The sequence below is a fragment of the Equus caballus genome, chromosome 4 (genome assembly GCF_041296265.1).
Source record: "Equus caballus isolate H_3958 breed thoroughbred chromosome 4, TB-T2T, whole genome shotgun sequence".
Classification (NCBI taxonomy): Eukaryota; Metazoa; Chordata; class Mammalia; order Perissodactyla; family Equidae; genus Equus; species Equus caballus.
The window spans coordinates 65,301,357-65,326,617 of record NC_091687.1 but is presented as its reverse complement, the minus strand read 5'-3'; the positions used below and the strand labels follow the sequence as shown (position 1 = coordinate 65,326,617).

Here is a 25,261-nt window from a genome sequence, read left to right as displayed (position 1 = left end):
CAATACCTAAGACTGCCTAACAGTACTTTCGTCAGACATTTTACAGTGTTCTATGAAAAAGAGCAGACAGTTCAGTTTGCAACTCAAACAATCATACGAGTGTTTTTCCTGAGACAATCATATTTCAGTATGCTTTATGCACACTTCCCACTTTGTCACACAGAATATTAATAAGATGTAAGAACAAAGGTCTGGAGTTAACAAAGTTAATAATTTTTACACTCCATCAAGGATACTCCAAAGCAAAACTGATTTGGTTTTTTTAGCTGTTAGAGTATGACAGAGAATACAATAACTCATTTTGGTGTCCCTTACTTGATTAGTGCTAAGGGCAGGCAGTTTTACCCACCACTGTTTTTGCACCGTCAGTGCAAATATCAACAGAGTGAAAAATGAAAATAACGTCTTAATTTTAATATGAAAATGGCTTTGACCCTGGGGACTTCCAAGGGTCTGGAGACCACACTTTGAGAACCACTGCCCTAGACCAACAATTCCCAAACAAGACACTCCAGGACAGAGTTTTCACCAAAACATGGTAAAAGGCGGGAAACAAAGGACAATGTATTACATCTTTTTTCAAAGCTAAACCTACTAAATACAGATGACTGGGGGCCGGCCCCGTGGCCCAGTGGTTCAAGTTCCATACGCTCCACTTTGGTGGCCCAGGTTCGCAGGTTTGGATCCTGGGTGTGGACCTACTCCACTCATCAGCCATGCTGTGGAGCCATCCCACATATAAAGTAGAGAAGACTGGTAGAGATGTTAGCTCAGGGCTAATCTTCCTCAAGCAAGAAAAAGAGGAGAACTGGCAGCAGATGTTAGCTCAGGGAGAATCTTGCTGACAAAAAACAAAGAAAAAGGAAAAAGACTGTCCTTTACTCTGGGTATGATCTGCCCTTTTTATGTATTAAAATATCCTTTCTTTTATAAATAGAAAGGGGAAATCAGAGGGTAGTTTGACGACTGTACTGATTTTTTTAATGCCCTTACTTGGCAAAATAAAGACTGGCCACCCTACACACTTCCCAATTTTTTAGAAAATCAATTGTCCTAGGGTGCTCTTCAGCAAACAGTGAAAGCAGTTGTCTCGATGCTCTGAAGCCTTCCTACAAGTTCCATAACTAATTCTCCAGGAAATAACTGGAAGGAAATGCCATGGGCAAATACCTTTCCGTCAATCAACAAACCAAACCTTTAAAAAATAACAGCATCAGGGCTGGCCTGGTTGCATAGTGGTTAAGTCTGCATGCTCTGCTTTGCCGGCCCAGGGTTCATGGGTTCAGATCCTGGGCACGGACCTACACACCACTCATCAAGGCATGCTGTGGCAGCATCACATATACAAAACAGAGGAAGACTGGCACAGATGTTAGCTCAGGGACTATTTTCCTCAAGCAAAAAGAGGAAGATTGGCAACACATGTTAGCTCAGGGCCAATCTTCCTCACAAAAAATAAAAATATAGAAAAAAAACCCAGCACCCACGTAGCCTAGTAGACTAGCAAATCTATATGAAACACATATTTGCATGAAACACGTCACTAACAAGGCCAGCTGTTAAGCACCTTCCCCCTCCAAGGATGTCTTCAATTGCACAAACTTCACAATGAAAATATGTAAAATGGATAGATGTGACAGTGTGCCCCATTTCCTCATAAACAAAAACAGAGGTTTAACTAAATAATCCGTAAATTCCCTTCCAGCTGACACTGGAATCAGTGTGATTCAAAGCTCCAGAGTTAACTGATATAAGTGTGGTCCCAGAAAATTAGAAAAAGAACCTGAACTAACTTTCACATTCAGAAAAATATCTTCAAGTACAAAAAAAGTTAACAACCAAGCCAACATAAACAATAGACAAGACAGTACTCGCATCGGACGCTTGTTCCACGATGAAAGTTTACTTCAGTTAACTAGTTTCACAGTCTTAGTACAGATGGATAATTTGCACTGCAGTTCCAGGCTAACGTGGCAGAGGGAGGGGTTTGGGTGTGTGTTTTTCCAAATTAGATGTATTCTGCCTTGTACAGAGAAGGAGATGAAAAAAAAAAAATTGAGAGTTACAGAAAAGACAAAGGAGCCACACCTAATTTTATTTGGGGAGGGTGGGTGGAGGGAGACACATACACAGCATTCTGATACCAACAATAAAAAAGAAAAAATTAGGCCCACAGTGAAATTTCAAAATAACATACTACTGAATCAGTCAGACTCAAACTGGAGAGAAGACGACACGGCAAAGTGGCAGAATTTGCTGAATTTGCAGCAGCTCTGCCCCAATGAATTATTTCTGAGAGAGGGTTCCTCCCTCCCTAGCTAAGGCAAGTTATTGCATCAGGCACCCGTGCAGGAGAAACCCGTTCGGTGTTTACTACTAGGTGATGGATCCCCGGGGTCCTATTCCAAGCTGTGGGCTCTAACTGACTGGATGTGAGGATCCATTTGAATTAACCTTTTTCCCGTCCCCTCTAAATTCTGACATCCATGCAGTGCCCCCAGAAAAAGGAGGCCCGCATTGAATCACAAGCCCTTCAGCCCGCGAAACCTCCCTCCTTTCTGCAAAAGCAAATTTCAAAATGTTCCATACGAAGGACGGCTGACTTCACCGAGGAAGTCAGCAACATTTACAGTTTCCCAGGTTTACCGTCTGAAAGCTCACTCATTCCGAATGGCCCTTTCAGAACCCAGAAAAGATGACAAGAGCGAAGGACGATGAACTCACATCATTATTAGGGGGAAAAAAAAGTTTGACACCTCCCCACATCCACGTTTCAACTATTTTTATTTCCCTAGCCGATCATTCGGCTAACTAAGCCCTGAATGGAGGAAGACGACAAAGAGGAAACACTATTCAAAGCATCCCGAAGATTAAAAAAGAGAGTGTGGCCGTATGAAGAAAGAACCGGCAGCTTCGGCTCATAATGGACCAGGGAAGAATTGGCAGCCTCGCCACCCAGGGTGTACAAAGAAGACAGCTGAGACTGGAAAACTGAAGTTGAGGTGACTGAGCGAGGACAGGAGGAGACCCAAAGGTCAGAAATCCCTCGTAGGAAGAGGAGGCGCGGGCAGTCACCAGGAATGGGAAAGAAAAGCAGATCGCGAGGGGAGGGACGCAGGATGTCGAAGGGGATCCGAGGAGTCACCCAGGGAGAGGGGAGGACCGGGGTCCACGGGAGGGCAGGTGGCCGGCCCACGCGGGGACTTGGGTCCAAAGTGGGGGAGGCAAGGGAGATGCCAGGGCACCAAGGGCTTTCAGAGGATGAAGGAGAGGGGTAACCGGCGAGATGCAGGTGCCCGGGAAGGACAGAGGATGACCAGGAGGGGACCAGGGTAGGAGAGCCGCGGGCCGAGGGGAAGACGCAAAATGCCGGTACCTGCTGGCGCACTGCTAGCCTGAGAGGAGCCAGCACCTCCTCAGCCCCCGCGCCGTCCATGCTGCTCCGGGAGGCGAGGGCGGGGAGCGATGTCGGGGAGCGGGCGGGCGTGCTGAGCGGCCGGCGGGCGGGTGGCGGAGGCCGGGCGGGGAGCCGGGGCGGCAGCGACAGCAGCAGAGCGGCGCGGGCGACTCTAAGCAGCACCGGGCGCGGAGAGGGCATGAGCCGGCGGCCCTAGCAGGTCCGGAGCAGGCGGCGGCGGAAGCGGCGCGCGCGGCCCGGCCCGGAGCATGATGAAATCGCCGCGTAAACGCCGCGGCGCGCGCGCAGCCGCACATTCCCCACCCCGCGGCGCGGCGCCGCGTCGTCGCCGGCAGATTCGACACAGAACCCTGGAAGGAGCTGGAATCCTTGAGTCTAGAGAAGGCTTGCTTCACGTTGGGCACCAGGGAGGGCTGCGTGGTCTCAGATCGCCTGCCTGCGAACGGATTGGCACAAAGAGGCGTCAGGCCACCCCAATAGGGTGGACGTTCAAGGACGGAGCTGCATCCGAGACATGCAGACTGAGACGCGCAAGGACCCTCAAAGCATAGGCTTCGTACACGGGCACTGACGCTCGAGCTGACCTATGGGAATACAACACTTCTGTTTCTGTTCTTTCACCCCCTGAGCCTTAACGGGTCATAAAACATCAAATCAGTTAGGGACTTAGATTCAGTCTTGCTCCAGCTCAGGTGTTCCTCAAATGAGGAAACAGGTCAAGAGAGGTTAATGATTTGCCCAACTCTTCACTTTCATGTCTTGTCAAGACAAAAGCTGCGGGGCGGGAAGAGGGGGAGGCGGAAGTGAGGAGCTTTTTGGAGAAGGTCAATTCTGAGCACCGTTTGCAGGGCACGCAGGATTTGAACCAGCAGAGTTGAGGCAAGACAAAAGGGAAAGAGATGAGGTAAGGGGAAGTGGAGATGAGAATCCAGGTGCCCGGGATTCCCTCTGTGTGACTTCGCCTCAGCAGAGTCCCCTCTTGTGGTTAGGCCCCAGCTGACGACCATCGACCATCCAGAGACAGCTTCTTCCTTCCCTCCTGCCCCAAGGGTGGGTTGGCAGGAAAAGCTAGATTCCCTTTCCAGAGAGAGAATAAAAAAAAGCAAAGAATGTGTTGGTTATGGAAATAGCATTGCAGACACCCACCAGGATGCCTAAAATGAAAATGATAGAAAATGCCAAGTGATGCTCTGGGACTCTCCCATGCTGCTGAGAGGAGTGTCAACTGGTGCAGCCACTCTGAAGAAGTGCTAGACAGTATCTACCTGTTTATGGTTCTTCACATCTTCCCTGTAACCAGCAGGTCCACCCCAGGAGCCTGCGAGAGCAGACAGCCTCACCAGAATGAAGTTGCCTCTCCCAGCAGATGAAAGTCCATGTTACTTCTCCTCCTGTTTCAGTTCATGGTTCTAAAGAAGTACTGACAGTTTAGCATTAGCAGGGCAGGTGCAGAAGAACCTTCTGCAGTATTAAACAATTTATACTTTTAAAACTTATTTCAGGAGCCAGCCCAGTGGCACAGCGGTTCAGTGTGAACGTTCAGCTTCAGCTGCCCCGGTTCACCGGTTGGGATCCTGGGTGCAGACATGGCACTGCTTGGCAAGCCACGCTGTGATAGGCATCCCACATATAAAGTAAAGGAAGATGGGCATGGATGTTAGCTCAGGGCTAGTCTTCCTCAGCAAAAAGAGGAGGATTGGCAGATGTTAGCTCAGGGCTGATCTTCCTCAAAAAAAAAAAATTATTTCAAGATTTGATATTTATTAATTGTAATTTTTATTTTAATAGGTAATTTTGAATTTATCTTAATATTTTTAAATATGAAAAACCATTTTAATTTTTACACATTCTTATTTACATTTTTATTAAAACATTCAAATTCTGTATGCTTTGAATACAATTATATATATTTTTTAATTCTTTAGATCAGTAATGTCTCATGTGAAGACAGTCCTATCACTGGTCTCCAAGTCCTTTCTTTCCCCCTTCGGGTTCATCCTCCCCATTGCACCTTAGTGATTATTTCTAAAAGACAAAGCTGTGCATGTTGCTCTTATGCTCAGAACACTTCAATAGGTCCAAATGGCCCTTAGCAGAATCCCCTAAGCGATTTTCCTTAGAAAACAACATCTGCAAGACAATAATAATAGCTTATATTTTTTGAGGGCTTACTATGTACCAGTTAGTGTTCTAAGTTATCTCATGTAATTTATTCACCTATCCAATGAGATAGGCTCCATAGTAATTCCCATTTTATAGATTCAGGATTCAAGGCATAAGATATTAAACAACTTGTCCATGGTCACACAACTACTAAGTGAGTGAAGGACCAGAATGAGAGTTGGGAGCAGTGTCAGTTTTACCATGTAGCTAATGAGGCTAATGTTCATGTGAATAATCAATAACCAATCTATAGATAAGAATGATACGGTGAGATTTATTTGAGGCACGCTGAGGACTAGCCCAGAAGTGCAGTCTCCACCATGGAAGAAAGCACTCCAGAGAAGCATGGTTTATGGCATGATTATGTACTGTTTCAGAACAAAAAACACACGTCAAGCATGACAGGAATACATTTTTTTTTCAGACGGAGATAATATGCTGCAACTTTGCATGTATGGGTCAACTTTACCCTGGTTTTGTTACCAGACCAAAGTGAGTCCGCTCCTTGGTGAGTTAATCAGACTACACCAGAAGTAGTTGTCACACAAAGCCTAATTTTATTAACAGCATGCAGCAAACAAAATGGGGACCATAGGGAATAATTTCACAAAGCTATGGCTCTGTGAGCACAGGGAGTGGGTGCCTTTTATTTGGGGTAGGGGATGAATATGCATAGAGGAAGCTTTGTCTTGAGGCACGCACTGATCTCCTTTCTTATGCACAGTGCCTTCTGCTCATGTCTTCTTTTACACGTAGCACCTTTTGCACATCTCCCTCTGCGCGTGGCACCCCATCACCATCTTGGATCTTTCTCGTTTGGGCCAGTTCTGTGGTTTGGCCATCTGAAAACGTTTTGTCTCAATGTGTGACCTTAGTTCCTGGAAGCAAGCTTAACTTCAAAACGAAGTGCTAGGTATAGAAAGTTGTTTTAAGGACTTCCCAGCTACTTTGAGGAGCTGTTAACTGCTCATGGAACTTTGCTTTTTTAAGCCACTAAGCAACTCTTTAAGTGCCTGTTTAAGCAACTTGGGGCAGTTAGCTGGTGCAGATTCTGGGAAGGAAAGCCTATCTTCAAAGGAGTACTGGTGTTGACGTCAGAGGAAGGGTGGCATTCATCTCTGTCTTCAAAGAGTGCATTCCTTGCTTTGGGATAATGTTTAGTGTTTAAAGCAGATGTACAATGCATGTTTGACAGGCCGTAAGTCAGGCTGCTCTGGGAAAAACAAGTTTGGGCCAATCAGGTTTAAATGAAAATGGCTTTCCCATGTACCTCAGTATGCGAAAATTTCTTGTTATTTTCATTACTAATGAAGGTTTAAGTGAGCTTCAGGACCCCTCATTTGGGTGGGGTCTTTCACAGGCCTGCGAGAAGCCCTCACAGTGTATACTCATGGTCATATTTTTTTCTTTCTTTCTTTGTTAAAGTTCTTTTCTTTATTTGAGGGAATAGAATTTGCATTCACTGAAATGCACATATCTTAAGTGTACAGTTCAATGGGTCTTGACAAAGGAATACCCTCTTATAACCCACACCCCAATCAAGATAAAGAACATTTCCCTCACTCCACAAAGTCCCCTTCTGTCTCTTCCTAGTTATCCCACCCCGCAGAACCAGGCAACCACTATTCTGGTTTCTTTCTTCTTAGTTTAGTTTCTTCTATTCTAGACTGTAGCATAAATGGAATAACGTGATATGTATTCTGTGTCTGACTTCTTTCATTGAGCTTAATGTCTGAGAGATTAATGCGTGTTGTTTCATGTATAAGTAATTCATCCTTTCTGTCGCTTAGCGGTATTCCGTTGTATGAATATGCCATAAATTGTTAATCTATCCACCAGTTGATGAACATTTGGGTTGTTTCCTGTTCTGGGCTATTATGAATAAAGCTGCTGTAAATATTCTTACACATCTCTTTTTGTGGAGGTTTTCACTTCCCTTGAGTAAGTACCTAGGAGGGAATTGCTGGGTCAAAAGTTTTATTAGAAATTGCCACGAGTTTTTCCAATGTGGCTGTATCATTTTATATTCTCATGAGCAACATATGAGAATTCTAGTTGCTACACATCCTTGTGGACGTTTGAGGTTGCCAGTCTTTCAGATTTTAGCTATTGCAATGGGTGTAGTGGTGTCTCATTATGGTTTTAAATGGCCTTTCCCTGTATGTGTAATGGTGTTTCATGCGTTTTCATGGCTTACCGGCCATTTGTATGTCTTCTTTTGTGAAGTGTGTGTTCAAATTTTTGGTTCATTTTTAACTGGGTTCTTTTCTTTTAATATTGAGTTGTAGGAGTTTTACATATTCTGGATACAAGTCCTTTGCCGGATGTATGTTTCGTGAATATTTTCTTCCAGTCTGTGGCTTGCCCATTCATTTTGTTAATACTGATTTTTGATAAGCAGAAATTTTTTTCTTTCAATCAAGTCTAATTTATCAATTGTTTTCTTCTGGGTCCTAAGAAATCTTTGCCTACACTCAGATCACAAAGATATCCTCCCACATTTTTGTCTAAAATTTTAATAGTTTTAGCTTTTGTGTTTAGATCTGTGATCCATTACGAATTAATATCTGTGTACAGTTTGAAATCAAAGTTCATTTTTTTCCTGTGTAGGTATCCATTTGCTCCAGCACCATTTGTTGAAAAGAAGAAAGGCTTGTGATAAATTACTGATTTCACCATTGATCAAGTATGGTGACTTTGTCGAAAATAAATTGACTAAGTAAGTGTGGGTCTATTTCTGTGATCCCTGTTCTGTTCCACTGATCCATCTGTCTATCAGTCTTTGTGTCAGTATCACACTTCCTTGATTACTACTGCTTTATAGTAAGTCTTGATGTCAGGTAATGTACATTTTCCACCTTTTCTTCTTTTTCAAAATTGTTTAACTATTTTAGGTCCTTTCTATTTCCATATAAATTTTAGAATTGACTTGTCAATTAAAAAAAAATTCCTGCTGGGATTGTGAATCCGTAGGTCAATTTTAGGAGAATTGATAGCTTAGCAACACAGACCTTGGATGTCTTTTGTTAAATTTATTCCTAAGTATATATTTTTTAAAGATTTTAGTTTTTCCTTTATCTCCCCAAGTCCCCCCAGTACATAGTTGTATGTTTTAGTTGTGGGTCCTTCTGGTTGTGGCATGTGGGATGCCACCTCAACATGGCCTGACAAGCAGTGCCATGTCCACGCCCAGGATCCCAACCGGCGAAACCCTGGGCCGCCAAAGTGGAGTGCGCAAACCTAACCGCTCAGCCACAGGGCCGGCCCCATTCCTAAGTATTTCATTCTTTCACTCTGAGTTTTATTTTGTTTTCCAATGGTTTGTTTTTAGTGTATAGAAGTATAATTGATTTAGTGTAGTGATCTTGAGTCCTGAGACTTTCACTTATTAATTTTAGTATTTGGGTTTTTTGGTTGTTGTTGTAGATTCCTTGAGATTTTCTACGTTAATAATCATGTCATTTGTATATAGAATGTTTTATTTCTTCCTTTTTAATATTTAGGCTTTTTTTTTTACTTGCCTAATTGCATGGCCTAAGTCATTTTGCACAATATTGGATAGAAGTGGTGAGAGTGAACATCTTGCCTTGTTCCTGATCTTAGAGGGAAAATATTGGGTGTTTCTCCATCGAGTATCATATTAGATGCAGAATTTTTAGCAGATGGCTTTATCATTTTAAGGAAGTTCCTGCCTATTTCCAATTCGCTTAAAGATTTTGTCATGAATGGGTGTGGAACCTTGTAAAAGTGCTCTGTCTGCATCTATGAAGATGACCATAGGGTTTTTCCCCTTTATTGTCTTAATGTGGTGAATTAAACTGTTGGATTTTTCAAATGTTATATCAACCTTACATTGCTGGGACAAATACCACTTGGTTTTATCCTTCTTATATTTTGTTAGATTTGATTTGCTAGTATTTTGATCAGGATTTTTGCCTCTATATTCTTGAACAATATTAGCCTATAATTTTCTTTTCTTGCAATAGCTTTGTGAGATCTTGGTGTCAAGGTTAGGCTGGCTTTATAAAACGAATTGGGAAGAGTTTCTTTCTTCTCTATTTCCTGAAATGCCAATCTTTGTAGGATTGGTATGATTTCTTCCATAACTGTTTGATAGAATTCACCAGGGAATTTGTGAAGAGGTCTTTTCATAGAAATGGAAGTATCCATGTTTTTTATTTCATCTTTTGTTACTTTTGGTAAGTTTTCTTTTTTGAGGAATCTGGGCGTTTTATATAAGTTGTCAAGCTTATTGGCATAACATTGTTCGTAACAGTTCAATATTACCCTTTAAATATGTGTAAGATCTGAGGTAAAATTTCCTCTTTCATTCCTGGGACCAGTAGTTGTTTTTTTCTCTTCCTCTCTTTAGTCTTGATCATTCTTGCAAAGCATTTACCAATTTACCAATTTTTTAAAACATCCTACTTTTGGCTTTGTTAATATTCTCTATTGTTTTGTCCATTTTCTGTTCCATTGATTTCTGCTTTTATCTTTATAATTTTTTCCTTTTGCTTAATTTGGAGTTAAGTTGCCCTTCTTTTTCTAGCTTTTCAAGTTAGAAACTTAGATAATTTACTGTAAGCCTTTCTTCTTTTCTAAAACTAACATTTAAAACTATAGATTTGCCTCTAAGTACTGCTTTCGTTGAATCCCAAAATTTTGGGTACATTATGTTTTCATTTTCATTTAGTTCAAAATGCTTTCTAATTTCCCTTATGATTTCTTCCTTGACCTGTTAACTATCTAGAAGAGTGCTGTTTAATTTCCAAATATTTGGGGCTTTTAAACATATGCTATTGCTTTTATTATTGCTTTCTAGTTTAATTCCCATGTGGTCTGAAAAAAACTTTTGAAATTTATTGACTCGTTTTGTGACCCAACATATGGCATACCTTGGTGAACGTTCCATGCGTACTTAAAAGAATGTACACTACGCAGTTGTGTGTAGTGTTTCATAAATGTCAATTAGACAAGGTGGTTGATAGTGTTGTTCAGATCTTCTATATCATTACTAACTTTTTGTCTAGTTGTTCTATCAATAACTGAGAAAGGATGTTAAAATCTCTGTGATTTTGAATTCATCTATTTCTCCCTTTAGTTCTGTCATGCTTGCTTCAGTATTTTGAATTTATTAGGCATATACACATTTATAATTGTTACATCTTCCTGATGAATGACATTTTTATAGTTATGAAATAATCTTCTTCATCTCTAAATATACCTCTTATATTTAAATCTATTTATTCTCATACTAATATAGCCACTCCAGCTTTTTATGATTAGTGCCAACGACCGACAAAGAAGTGAGGCCTCCTGCCAACAGCTATGTGAGTGAGCCATCTGGGAAGCAAGTCCTCCAGCCCCAGTCCAGCCTTCAGATGATGGCAGCCCCAGCCAACATCTTGATCCTACCCTTGTAGGAGACCCTGATCCAGAACCAGAGTAGTAAGCAGAGTCCAGAACATAGAGATCTTGTAGGCGGTGGTAAACATTTTTACATTTCTTTTCAATGCAATAGGATGTCAGAAGCATTTTAAGCAGGAGAGAGAATGGTCTGATGTCTGTTTTAAGATGATCATTCTGGCTGTGTGTGGAGATTGGGCTGGAATGAGACAAAAATGGAGGCGAGGAGACCAGTTAAGCGGTTATTGTAGCTGCCTGTTAGATTGCCTGGGTCAGAGTAGTAACAGTGGAGATGCTGAGAGGGGTACAATTTGGGAAATATTTTGAAGGTAAAGCAGATCAGACACTGATGGATTAGTCATGTTGGAAGAGGAAGGAGAGTCAGGAAAAGAAAATAATAGATTGACTCATAGATACTGTGAGCCGGAGCAAATGGGTAGAACGTGATGTCATTTCCTGATATGGAGAAAAGTGGATGAGGAGCAGGGTCCCTGCCTCAGAGGGAAGGGATCCAAAAAATAGGGTACAGATTAGACCTGAAGAAGAATACAGCAAGGGAGGGCTGGAGAAGGAGATGGGGAAGGTGAGAGGCAGACGCTGCATGAAGTCACAGGACTGCCCTTCTGTCAGTGTCTGTTTTTCTGTGAAGGAGGAGGTCACATCGTTTGTGGAATGAGAGGCAGAAGGTTGCAGGGCTGTCATGTTGAGGAGGACAGAGAAGGGATGAGAAAGCCTGTGTGAAGAAAGGCAGAATAAACCCCATTGGAGAAATGTGGAAAGAGTCAGGTCACACTGGAGGCCCAACCGAGGATGGAGACTGTTATGGGTTGAATTGTGTCCCCCAAAAAGGCATGTTGAAATCCTAACCCCTGGTACCGCTATATTAAATTAGCAAGTTCCAGGTTTACCCAGAGCATCTTTTGTTCAAACAAGTCTTGTCCATCTTCACCTGCACTAGGTGGACAAGACTAGTCCACCTGCACTAGATGACCCCAACTAGAGCTGAAATGGTCAGAATACCAGGGAGTAGTCTCCTGCACTAGGCTGGGTCCCCCAGGATGCAGACAGCAAGACAGGATTAAGTGTGCACAGATTTTATCAGAGGAAACACCTGCATGAAAGGAAACAGGGAGGAAGCCGGGGAGGCCAGGAGAACCACCAGACCACCATGCTAGTCTGACCCAGAGTGAAGGAGAGAAGGAGCGACAGTGGTGCGAAGCATCCTAGCCGCCCACATAGTCTAAGGAAGGTTCAGCAAAGCCGTTGGGGAGTTCTGGAAGCAAAGCAACAACACAAGAGCCCCCTGGACTCGCAGGAACCATCTGCCTTAGCGTGTCAGCTGCTCTCAGTCATTGGCAGGGAGCAGCCTGTGGGGGGGCGTGCTTTGGCACAAGTCTGTCATGGATTTCAAAGAGGAGCAGCTGGGGCCCCAGGTCAATGACATTCCCTGTAGTAGGAGGGCTGTGAGGAGTATTCTTGCAGTGCCATACCTCCCATCAGATCAACATCTAACCCAGGTTTAGACTCAGTTTTTTCTTTTCTTTCTGTCGTCTTCTTTTTTTTTGCTGAGGAAGATTAGCTCTGGGCTAACATCTGTTGCCAATCCTCCTCTTTTTTTTGCTTGAGGAAGCTTAGCCCTGAGCTAAGATCTGTGCCAGTCTTCCTCTGTTATATGTGGGTCACCACCACAGCATGGCTGATGTTGCCCACAGCCACAAAGGGCAAGGAATGATGGGTACCGCCAAGCCTACTTGGTTGTTTAAGCAATCAAAGTTTACTGATAAAGGGAAACAGAACAAGGAGCAGGGATAAAGGGGAACAACAAATTGGTACTTACAACATCCACACCACAATCAGCCAGGGAAGTCCCAATAGTTTGTACAGCAGGTGGGAGTGCCGATTGTCCAGGTCTGAGGCAAAGCGTCCTTTCCTCAGTGAGACTTCCCCAGCTGATTGTGGTGTGGATGTTGTAAGTACCGATTTGTTGTTCCCCTTTATCCCTGCTCCTTGTTCTGTTTCCCTTTATCAATAAACTTTGATTGCTTAAACAACCAAGAGGCTTGGCGGTACCTGTCATTCCTTGCCCTTTGCAGCTGTGGGCAACAGCTGACGAATAGTGTAGGTCTGTGCCAGGGATACGAACCCACGAACCCAGGCCACCAAAGCAGGATGCACCAAACTTAACCACTAAGCCATGGGGCCAGCTCCAAGGACTTAGTTTTTTCTTGTCCTGTCTGGATCCTTTGAGTTCTAGCCAATGGAACACAACTGAATTTGCGGTACACTACTTCCCAGCCTAGCCTGTGAGAACTCCCATGTTCCGTCCTCCATGTGCTTCCTTTTCTGCTGCTGGACATCAATGTCCACAGGCTAAAGAGGGCAGAGCCTGCTCCCTGATTGACTATGTAGAACAGAGCCGTTCCCCACCCCTTTCTGATAAGCTCTTTGAACTGTTGATACGAGCAAAAAGGAAATTCCCATTGCGTTTGAGCCATGATACATTCTGGTCTGTGCATTAGAGCAGGAAGTTTGCCCTAAGTACTCTACCACCACTGGGCTGTGTATGAAAAAGATGAGAAGAGCATCTGGGACACAGGGGAAGGAGGGGGAGGGTGAAAAGAGCATTCGATTTACGAAAGTTCCGTTGATGTTTATACTTGCCTTTATGGGAATATGAAGTGAGGCAGAGCTGGGATCCCTCACACAGGCTGAGGGGGAATTATCCAGAGTAAGTGGACTGACTGGTGCTCCTGGTACTCCTCTCTGAGTGAGTATCTCTCCAGCTTTCTGATGCCGCTCCTTGAAGTAAGGTACCCACCCGTCTCCTTTGGCTCCTCCGTCTCCTACTGTTTGTCCTCCAAGCTAAGGTGTGCATGGATTCCCAGGAGCCCCACCTGGTTTTCTTCCAGTCCGTGCCTCCAGGATGCTAAAGGATGCTTCCCAGAAATTGCTGGGTGAGGAAGGTGGCACATGTCCAGTCCTGGCTCCTCCTCTAACTCTCTGGGTGACCTTAGACAAGGCCTTTCCCCTCTCTTGTCTCAGTCTCCCCTGTGAACAGTGAAGAGGACTGGACTTGCTGACCGCTGGCCCCTTTGTGCTCTTCTTCTGGGTTTGTGAACTTGTGATTTAGGGAAACAGAATCCCTAAAGAATGGAAGGAGAGCAGGTTTCCCTCTGTCCAGCAGAGGGGAGCAGCTCTCCACAAACTGGCACGCAGGCAGAGAGGGCTGGGACAGGCACGTGCAGGCTGGGCCTTCCAGGGCCTTCCATGCAGGAAGTAGCCTCTAAGCCAGAGTTCCAAGCCCAGGATACCCTGCCCCAGAGGCTGAGCCCAGGGAAGCCCTGCAAGTCCCTCTGAGCTCTTACCTAAGGCTCCCCGGCCCCAATGCCTCGCCTGTAGAGAGAGGGTGGGTCAGAACTAAACAGCAGCCAGGCTCTGGCTTTGCCAGTTGGTGGGGAGGAGGAAGCTTATGCAAGCGAGGAAGACACGGCAGGCAAAAACAGACAGATACACACAAGGCTCACCAAAGCTGGGGTCACTCCCAGGTTGACAAGTCTCCAGCTGGATGGGGCCTCAGACTCCTGGTTATATAGACTGAATTGTGTCCCCCTCACTCAGAACGGCGACTTATTTGGAAATACTCTTGGCAGATGTAATTACTATAATTAAGTTGAGTTCATAATGGAGTGGGATGGACCTTTCATCCAATAGGTCTGGCATCCTTATAAGAAGAGGGGGAGTTTGGCCACAGAGGGAAGACGGCCACGTGAAGATGGAGGCAGAGATCGGAGTTGTGCTGCCAGAAGCCAAGTAACACCGGGGGCTGCCAGAAGCTGGAAGGACCCTCCCCTGGAGGCTTCAAGGGGAATGTGGCTCTGCCAACACTTTGATTTTGGACTTCTAGCCTCCAGAACTGTGAGATGATACACTTCTGTTGTTTAAACCTCCAGGTTGGGAGCCTTTGTCACGGCAGCCCTCCGTCCCCCCACCTTCCAAGGCAGAGGTGTGACTGGACCTCAGCTCTGCAGCGGGCCATGCTCAGGTTCACAGTGTTTGTCGCTGTGTTGGTTTCAATCTTGAATTTGCCTGCCTTTGGCTGGACGGCTCAACGCCTCGCTGGCTCCCATGCGGGTCTGAGCCATGGTCTCTGCTCCACCCTTCCCTGGAGGGCTGCAAGGGGGACCCCTCAGCCTCCTCCCAAACTGCTCTCAGGGTGGGCTGTTCATTTCCTCCCCGGGTTCCTGTCCACACGGGGCAGCTCTGGCCCAGAGAAGGTTCTTTATGTTGGCTAACAATCACCTCCCTACAGCTTCCGCCCGCCAGTCCTTGCCCTGTACTCTCGGCCACACAGAATCTTGTGCTCCCTCTGCCTTTAGACATGTGCACACGGGAGTCTTATCCCCTAAAAAGTTGTCTAGTCCCAGGTGCCTCAGAACTTCCTCACTGGTATGGTTTCTTGATGGTCACCTGACGTGGACAGGCTCCAGTTGTTAAAATCCCCCTTGTAGTTAGAGACCAAGACTGGACATGATACACCTGCTATATGTTCTACCAAGAGTTAAGGGGGAAAGAGTGTCACCTCCCTGGTTCTGAGCTCAATACCTTTGATGATGCTGGCTGAGACCATCTGAATGATTGTGACCATTGTGACTGCAGGAGAGGGATGACAGATGACAGGTTCTTTGGCCACCAGGAACTCTTCCACGGGTACAGGGGTGTGGTGCGAGGATGATAAACTGCCTGCTGGAGGAGGGAATGGTATCCATCCAGGTTCTCAAGCCAGCATTCTTGATTCTGAACTTGACGTCTTTCTCTCCTTTACCCACCCGATACAGTTCTTGCTTATTTTATTTATCTCCAAGCCTCTGTAAAATCTGTTTCTCCTTTCCCCACCGCCCCCGTCGTCCTTTACCTGGATTCCTGCGGCAAGTTTCTCTGTCTTCAGACTGGCTCCCTGCTACACTCACAGTGAGCCTCCCCATGTGGAAATGTGATCATGTGACTCCCACACACATAAAACCTGCCCACGACTCCCCAGATCCTTCAGGATAAAGTCCAGTCTCACCGGGGTCACCTCTCAGCCTCACTCTAACCAGTACCCCTCACAGTCTGCGATCCAGCCTTGCTAACCTGCAGGAGGTGTGGCCTCTGCACGTACTTGTACCTCCACCTCGAACATTTTCTTTTATCTCTTCCGTCCCCTCTCCCCCATCTCACCCCTAATCTCCTCAGTCCCTCCCACCTGGCTTATGCCTTATCTGGGTGAGGGCTCTTGGATCGAACAGGATCCCATTCAGGCTGCCCAAATGACAGGTCATCTAGTGGAAGGGACACTTACAGAGTCAATGAGAGCCTGGAGGCCAAGAATGCTCAGACTTGAGACAGCTCTGAATGGCCAAGAAGCAGAGAGTGGTGTATTAGTTAGGAATTGCGTTTGGCTGCAAGTAACAGAGACATGAAAAACAGAGGCCTAACAACATGGTGCTCTATTTCTCTCTCATCTAAAAAGAAGCACAAAGGGGAGAACTCCAGGGCAGGCACAAGGCTTAAGGATGTTGGGGCTGAATTCTTAGAGCATCTCTTGGCTCTTCCCTCAGGGCTAGTTCAAGATGGCTGATGAAGTGCCAACTGCTAGGCTAACTTCTCAGCCAAAAGGGATGAGAAAAAGGGAACAGGACACGGGCCAGCGTAGCTGCGTCCCTCCTCAGGAGCCCTAGAAGCCCACTCAGCAACTCCTGCCACCCTCTCACTGACCAGAACTGCATCATGTGGTGTGATGGTTACTTTTACGTGTCACCTTGGCCAGGCAATGGTATTCAGATATTTGGCCAGACATGTCTGGAGGTTGCTGTGGAGGCATTTTTAACATGAGATTAACATTTAAACCAGTAGACTTTGAGTAAAGTAAACCTCCATAATGTGATGGGCCTCACCCAATAGTTGAAGGCCTTAAGAAAAAGACAGACGTCCTCTGAGGGTTTGGCCCACAGGCCATAGTTTAGAAGCCTTTGTCTTCGGGGAAGCAGCAGCCAAGGAGATAGAAAGGACCAGGCAGGAGGGGAGAAAAACTGGCGTGAGAGCTAGGGGGATATTGGCAAAAGAGGAGCCCTTTAAATCTTCCAGCAACAAAAAGAAGGAAATTCTTTGAAGTTACTCAGCAGTTGACATGTGTGGGAGAAAAGGTTGAAAAGGCCTGTGTAGTTGGAAAATTGTCTCGGCCATCTCGGGGTTGGCCCGGCATCCATCCTGCTGGATTCTGCAGATCCTTCTGGCCAGGGGCCAAAATGCAGTCAGCTCAGTGTGATTTGTTCCTCCTGAAACCAGCAGGTGGATACACCTCTCTCTCAGCGCCATGGCAACCAGATTACATCCTCCTATGACAAGAGGATCAGCGAGCACACCCCTGCAGGCGTTGATTGCTCAGTGTGCACCGAGCTCCTTTCAAGGCCAGGCCCTGTGCCGAGTGCTCGGAATACAAAGATGCATCACCCAAGTCCCTGCTTGAAAGGAGGCCACGGGTTGGAGGAGGAGACAGGCGTGCAGAGCCAACAGCATAACAAGTGATCCAAGGACAGACACGCCGGGTGCTGCGGGAGCCGCTCCTCCTCTCCGGGATCAAGGAACTGAGCTGCTGGGCCTCTCTAAGAGCTGAGCTCAAGCTGAGTTTTGGAGAGTTGGTCCAAGTTGGTCAAAAGGATGAGCTGGGGAAGCTTGAGAGCTGCGGCATCTTCAGGGAACAGCAAGTCTGGCCGGGGCCCAGGGCTCTCGAGGGTCCTGGAGATGGGCAGGGGGAGGCAGAGGTGCTAACCCAGAGCACTCTGCTGACACTGCTCTCACTGGGGTCCACCACAGCCTACTGTACAGTCCAGGGGCTGTTTTCCAGGCCATTTTTTACCCCCTCCTTTCTCTTAAAACATCCTCTCTTGCTATCAGGATGATCGTGAGAGATGATGCCCGCCTCTCCTGATGTTTCTGCTGCTATCTGGCTGCTCTTGCTCACCCTTCTGATTTACTCCCTCTCTTCCCTAAGTTCTAACCTTCTTCTCAGGCTGTGCTGCCCCGACGTGTATTAGAAACCTCTCCATTTCTCATTTCCATCTCTATTTCTCTTCTCATATTGGTTTCAGTTTCTCCTGCCACAAGATAAGCCCCCTCTACGAGTCTGGGAATGTGGCTGCAAGAACCCCAGTGTAGCAGTCTCCATGGAAAGACGTTTTCTCCATATCAATCTATGAGTCCTGGGGAAGGATTCTGATTGGCATTGGTTGGGTCATGGGCCTGCCCCAGGACCCATCATTGTTACCAGACTGATGGGGCAACATGATTTATGAGGGAAATGAGGTCCCATGATTGGCCCCATCGAAGGCACTTGGAGTGAGAGAAGGTTCCTAGAGCCAGGTGTGTCAGCCAGGTCTCAATCAGGAGACAAGACTACACAAGGTGAACAGGAAGCCTGAATACAAATAATTATTAACTGATAACAGAGGGTTAACACTGAAGGGTAAAGAGAATTCTACAGAATACAGGAACAGGCAAATGGTTAACCAAAATGTGGTATCTACATACTATGCAATATTATTCCACCATAAAAAGAAAGGAAATCCTGACACATGCAACAACATGGATGAACCTTGAAGACGGTACGTTAAGTGAAATAAGAAAGACTCAAAAGGACAAATATTGTACAATTCCACTTATATGAAGTACCCGGAAAAAGCAAATTCATAGACACAGAAAGTAGAATAGAGGTTTCCAGGAACTGGGGGAGGGGGAATGAGGAGTTAGTGTTTAATGGGTACGGGTTTCAGTTTGGGGTGATGGAAGAGTTCTGGCAATAGATACTAGTGACGATTGCCCAACATTGTGAACATGCTTAATGCCACTGAATTGTACATTTAAAACTGGTAAATTTTATTTAAATATTTTTTACGCAATAGAATAAAAAGAACACTAGAATAGTGGATATAAGGAGCAGGCACGAGCTCCAGGACTGAAGCAGAAACCGCCCAAGGAAGAAACTCTCTTGAGAAAGGCCTCCCCAAGGCTGAGATTCATCCCCCACCAGAGAGACATTCTGTGGCCCGTTCCCCTCACACACAACAATACAGTTCAAGGGGCAGAGGTCACTCCAGTTTGGGATTTGTTGTCAGATGTGATTTGGATCACCATTACATTGGTGTGGTCAGGGAACATGAACAGGTCACGGAGTCATTGCAGCCCTGATTGCCACACATGGCGTGACCCAGGACCACCTGGGCATCAGAAGCATGTGACTTCGTATCAGACAGATAGAAACAAGGCTGCACAGTCCAGTGTTTGAACAGTATGCCATCATTCTGGGAGCCATGTTCCAGAGCTACAACTGGCAGCATCAGGCCCAGAAGAATACTTCAGGAGCGGCCAGGGCCATGTGAATTTTTCCTATTTTCATAGCATGTGGACAGGGACGACAAACCCCACAGGGGGCCAGATTGTAGCGGCAGCTGCTGCCTGACCCAGGCAGACTGTGACTGTGCCGGGTCTAGTGGACAAGGAGCCACTCATTGCACCCCTGAGCCCAAAACTCAACACCTCCAGGGTGGGTCCCAGGTGTGCCCCCCAGATGCTGGGGTTATTGTTCTCCCTCTACCACTGCACAATCACACGTCCCCTTCCAGTGCCTGTGCTTTCATCTTTCCTTCAGTCATCCCCACAATGTGCCCAGTCCTTCTGTCCTGAAGGGTCAAGTGTGAGAGTGACAAGGACACTTACACAAACTTTACAAAGACCCACCGCGGTGCTGTGCGGACCACTGCAGGAGGATTCAGTGCGCAGGTCTCTCGACCACGTGGCTGTTATCTTTGTGATCTAGGACTATCTCAAGCCAACAAGAAAATCTGGGTGGCTGAAAAAGAATTAAGTTTGGGTCCCCTCGGTCCCTTTTTGGCTAGTCTGTCACCCAGAGGGTCCCCCCCTACCTGGCCTGGTGTTGCTTTCAGGGGAAATAGAGAAGCATCATGCCCAGGAGTGGTCAGGGTAGAATCCCAGGTTTTCAAATGAGGTTTATAGAGCTCACCACCACTTTTGTCCTGATCATCAATCAGGCCGCGGCAGAAGTAGAAGATCCCATTCTAGGCGGGGCCCATTCAGTGACTGGACTATTCAGCTTGGGCTGCCGTAACCAAATACCACAGGCCGGGGAGCTTAAACAACAGGCATTTACTCTCTCCCAGTTCTGGAGGCTGGAAGCCCACCATCAAGGGGCTGGCAAGTTGGGTGTCAGATGAGAGCCCTCTCCTGGCTTGTAGGCAGCTGCCTTCTCATGGTGTGCTCACACGGCCTTCTCTCTGTGTGCCAGCACTTCTGGGGGCCCTTCCTCTTCTTATAAGGACACCAGTTCTATTGGATCAGGGCCCCACCCGATGACCTTATTTAACCTTAGTTACCTCCCTAAAGGCCCTGTCTCTGAATACAGACACATCGGGGGTTAAGGCTTTGACCTATGAATTTGGACGTGGGGTGGACACAATCCATCCATAACAGCAACCAAGCTAAGGAGGAGGTGATGGGGGCAAAGTTAGAAGTCTTTGTAGGTTAAGTTTTGAGGAGGCTGTTCCAATGCTGGGTAATACCAGATGCCTGTAGATGGGCGGGAGCATGAGAGGTCCATGGAATACTTGACTATGGGCCCTTTGTGGGGTGGCCTTTGTGTTATTGACTCTAAATTGTGTGGAAAGCTGAAAACGACAGAATTTGTTTCAAGGGCCGTAAGGGCCCTGGCCAGTGTCGGTTATGGAGCTACTGTATTCCTAGTGCCTAGAACAGTGCCTGGCACATCATAGGTGCTCAGTAAATTAACAAATGTTGCCCATCCTCTGCCTATCTAATTCTTTTAAACGCTTTTATTTCCACTTATTTTGCTGAGTTTTTGTCCTTTCTGACCTCTATGTCTTGCAATATTTGCAGCAGTGTTTTTTTTCCCTTGGGCTAATTTCTATTTTCCTTTCTTCTCTTTTCTTTCTCCCCTTTTTTTTCCAGTACTCTTTCTTCTTAGAGGCAATGATATCATTAAGTGTTTAAGATGCCCGGCAATTGTTTGGTTATAGCTCTTGTCCACTCTGGGCAGTATTTTCTGGTGAGGATCCCACATCCACCGCCAGTGTTTCCTGTCCCTTTCCTATGCTGGCAGAGACCCTGTGCAGCTTCCTGTTTGATGCCTCATCTTTGAATGAGTGGAGTTCTTCCTGGACCAGTTCTTTGCTGGAGTGCCACGTCCGAGGAGTCAGGGCAATGTTCCTCATTGGCTGGGAGTTCCCATGTGGCCCAGGGTTTTAGACGAGAGCTTCATCAGCCCCTGCTTCTCGCCTCAGGCACATCCGGGCATGTTTGGTAATCCAGGTATAGTGGCATCTGCCAAGGAGATTTGCACAATCCACTTTTCACTTATTTATTCATTTGTTGCCTGAATGATAATGATGCAGGCTCAGCGAGCTGAGAAGTCGAAAGAAAGATTTCTTGGACTCCCAAGGTCTGGCAGTAGTGCTCTTTTATTCAGAGAATAGCATGGAGTAACATGGGGACAGGACCCATGGGCAGTGAGAGCTGCAATGGGTTGAGGGTAGGGCTAAATTTATAAGGCATGGGTATGTGAGTTATTTATTTACTAGACAAAGGAAAGATCATGAAAAAAGTTGTTAAAATGGTATGAGTGCAGGTGGGGTCTGGTTATTGGGTGGTTGTATAACTTTGGATACAAGTCAGTTCGGGTCAGGTCAAGCTGTCCTATACTTCTGGGAGGATGATATAGATCGGTATGTAGGCCAGGATGCCTTGGGCTTCTCTCCCTGGGTCAGCCTTGATCTGCATCAATAAGAGAGGGAGTTTATGTCCTTCTGCCTGGAGGCAGAGACAGAGGGTGGGAAGACAGTGTCTACACCTCAGCCTCACATGGACTGGGTTTGAGCAGTCTGCAGAGAGGAGCTGCAGGCAGCAGCAGAGAGATCTCTTCTGCTCCGGGCACCAGATGCCCAGGTGAGATGCTGGAGCATGGCAGAGAGGGCCAGAGCTTCTCCCCACCCCTGCAGGGATTAGGGGCTTGGGCGCAGGGGCCAAAGGGAATACAGCCCTGCTTGGACATCATGTCTACTGAAATCTTAGGTTAATGGGGCCAGAAACCAGCCTGACCAACATGTACAAGCATCCAACTTTCCTTTCTCCTTCCACCTTCCACATGTTCCTGATGCAACAGACAGTGACAAGGCCTCCTCGCCACGTCTCACCACCCCTCGCCACCTCCACCTGGGCCCTGGACCCAAGTTTGGCCTAGAACCTTTTAATAGCAGTTAGGAGTCTAAATGTTTGGACATGTTAATCAAAGAAGAATCTAGTGTGAATCTCAGTGTCTAAGGAAGAATTGACTATCAGACTCTGTATAGACAGGGCCACTCTCGAGTTTCCATGTTTCTCAGGGGCCCTGCCTCAGGGTGGCTCAGCTGGAACCACCTTTGGACTCCCCTTCAGATTCAAATTTCCTGGAAACAGAGAGCCTCATGTTTATCAACAATATGAGGAAAGAACTAACATATATCAGCTGCCAAGAGCTCATGTCATCTCTTTTGCTTTTGCTTTTCTGGAAGAAACACTGGCACAGTGTCCATGCTTGGTCCTCTCCTCCCTTGAGGTCGCCTGACCATTGCATTCATTCAAAGTCAGGGTCAGAGGAACCAAACGATAGCAAGAGCCAAGCGGAATCATCAGGAGCCCTACTCTCTTTACCGTGGGTAAACCACCACCCTCCTCATCATGGGTTTCGAGTGAAAATATGATACAGCTCTGGAATTATATTTTATAAAAGGATGATATTTATCAATATATAATCTTGATAAAAGGATTATACTTATAAATATATAATATTTATAAAATAATTATATGAAAGGATTATATTTCCTTTTATATCTCTTTATGTAATCTAGGTTACTTGGCCCTTGGGTCTTTGTTTAGCTACTAAAAAGATCTGATCTCACCTGATAAATAAATGAGAAGCAATAGGAAATATTGGAGTATATGAGGAAGTCCTTTGGGTTAAAACTAATCCGGCCTGACCTTGTTGTTCCAAAAGGGCCTGCTATGGCCTGTTGAGCGTGCATTGTACGCCTGCTTTAAACATTTACTGTGTCTCAAAGATAAGAATGATGCCCTTAAAGATAAGGATGTAACTTCCCCCATATTGGCATTTCCTTAAGGATAAGCATCTCTTCCTGGGAACTAAAGGATTAATTACTGACCGCCCATCTGCTGTGCCAGCTAAGCATCTCATGACAATTGTAAAAGAGACATTCCTATCATGTGTGATGTATGCTCTTTGTTCCAAGACAGTATGTATCCACTCTGTGCACCCTACTTCTTTGGTGCCCTTCCTTCCTTGGAGAAGAAAGGCCCTGGGCTAGAGTCGTCAAACCTGGCTCATAATAAACTCACCCCAGTTTTGATTTATAGATTGATTATGGATTATTTGCATCGACACACCTCAACGATCCCATTCATATCCCCTCCTGGCATGAGTTGTATGGAGCTCAGGTGAAATGCTTTCTGGAAACCTGCCTAAAACCAACTCAACAGTCTAAGAGGAATTCTGATAGGGAGAATTTGGAGAGGATTCAATTAAATTGGCAAAAGGATTAGAAATTGGACCTAAGTAAGAAAAAAGAATTCATGGAGAAGAAAAAGATGTTTCACTGCACTGAAAAATTAAAATCTGAAGCAATTACCATAGAGATTTTGTTCAGGAGATGACTGCTGACTACCTACCGAGTGTCAAATGATGTATTTAATGTTAAAGACACCAAAATAGCTAAGACATGGGCCCAGACCTCCAGAGTGCTCTGAGTAGTGGAGAAAGTATTTGAATGCTGGAGTCATCAGGAACTGGTGTCAACAATCCGTTATATGTTTTAATTGCCTTTTTTTCCTGATTATAAAAACAATGCATGCTTATTGAAGAGAATTTGGAAAACAAAGAAGAAATTAAAAATCGTCTCTGATCCTGGCACCAGAAATAATCACTATTGTTAATTTTATCTTTTTTGTAGGTATATGTGGTTATAATAAGCACTTACATTGATGAAAAGCATTCTGTGCTCCGGGAGCTACAGTAGTCTCTCGTTTAATCTGCACATCAGCCCTGTGAAGTAGTGCCATCATCATCCCCATTTTACAGATGAGCACACAGAGGTTTTGAGGTTAATCTACTCGAAATCTCATAGCCGGGGACTGGCAGAGGTAGGACTCATCCAAGATCTGCCTTATTCCCCAGCTCTCAACCAGCCCACGGACCAGAAGGACCCAGCAGCTGAGTCTTCATCATTAGAGGGGCCAGGCAATTCTCAACCAGCCCTGAGGCTGTGACTCAGATTTGTCTTTCAGGGGACTAATGTCTGATTCCTGTGGGGACTCAGGGTCTGAATGAGCTATAGCCTGTAAAAAACAAAACAAAACAACTTGGTCTCCTTGGAAATTCTTTAATAGTAATGCAAGGGGCAGAAAAGAATTCCTTGTCACGCTGTGGGAGGAGGGTGCCCTGAATCTAAGGCTGTGCCTGCTAATTTAGTGCTGCCACCTGGTGGAAAGGATGGTATAGGACACTGTGTTGCACAAGACGAGCCCTGAGAGACAGACACTTCCCGGAATGAAGGGGAAATATTTGGAAAGAAATTTGCAAGAAATTGGAAGTCTTGCATTAGAGGGTAGGGACAAGAGTTCTAACTGCTACTGTGACACACACCCCCTCCCAATTCTTCCCACATCCTGATAAAGCTTGGAGAAACTCAGATTATGTATATCTTCCTGTAATCATTAAAAAAAAAAGATTTTCTTCTATACTTTTTTATAGTAAAATTACCTCTGATGTTCACACACCTTTAATACTTAGCAGATATACTAGGTCATTTTCAGGAGTTGGTTGACTGGTATCTAACATCAAGAACAGGGCACAGAGTAAGTGATCAAAAAGTGCTCTGTTGGGTTTGTCCATTTCACTCTCCCCAGAATGAGAGGACTCAGTCATCACAGCCCTCATGACAGCGATGTGCCCTCCTACCCATGCACCCACATATGCGGACACTTGACTCAACTGTCCCCGTTACCTGTTTTCTAGCATAACTTAGAGGATTGTGATCATTGTTTTACATCTCTATTAATTAGATAAAATAAGTTTAAAAAGATGTGTGTCAAAAACTATAACATTTTTGCTATGTGGATCTTCCATCAAAGACAGATGGAAAGTCCTGTCCAAGATAT

The 25,261-nt window shown here is 45.6% G+C and overlaps 1 protein-coding gene and 1 long non-coding RNA gene across 3 annotated transcripts in view; one reads left to right on the top strand and one right to left on the bottom strand.

Annotated features, from left to right (window-relative positions):
- The window catches only part of GARS1 (glycyl-tRNA synthetase 1), a 43,973-nt gene extending 40,058 nt beyond the window's left edge, over nucleotides 1-3,915 (bottom strand). The window contains exon 1 of one of the 2 annotated variants that reach the window (XM_014739135.3): nucleotides 3,377-3,915. In XM_014739135.3, the coding sequence (XP_014594621.2) occupies nucleotides 3,377-3,598 (222 nt within the window). In that variant the 5' untranslated portion in view covers nucleotides 3,599-3,915. The remainder of the gene's footprint in view (nucleotides 1-3,376) is intronic. The other variant, XM_070264765.1, reaches the window with a different exon arrangement.
- A 287-nt stretch (nucleotides 3,916-4,202) lies between these two features.
- LOC138923791 (uncharacterized) lies at nucleotides 4,203-8,309 on the top strand. Its single transcript, XR_011437915.1, has 3 exons — nucleotides 4,203-4,322; nucleotides 6,006-6,089; nucleotides 8,192-8,309. It is a non-coding gene; the product is annotated as an uncharacterized lncRNA (long non-coding RNA).
- The last annotated feature ends 16,952 nt before the right edge of the window (nucleotides 8,310-25,261 follow it).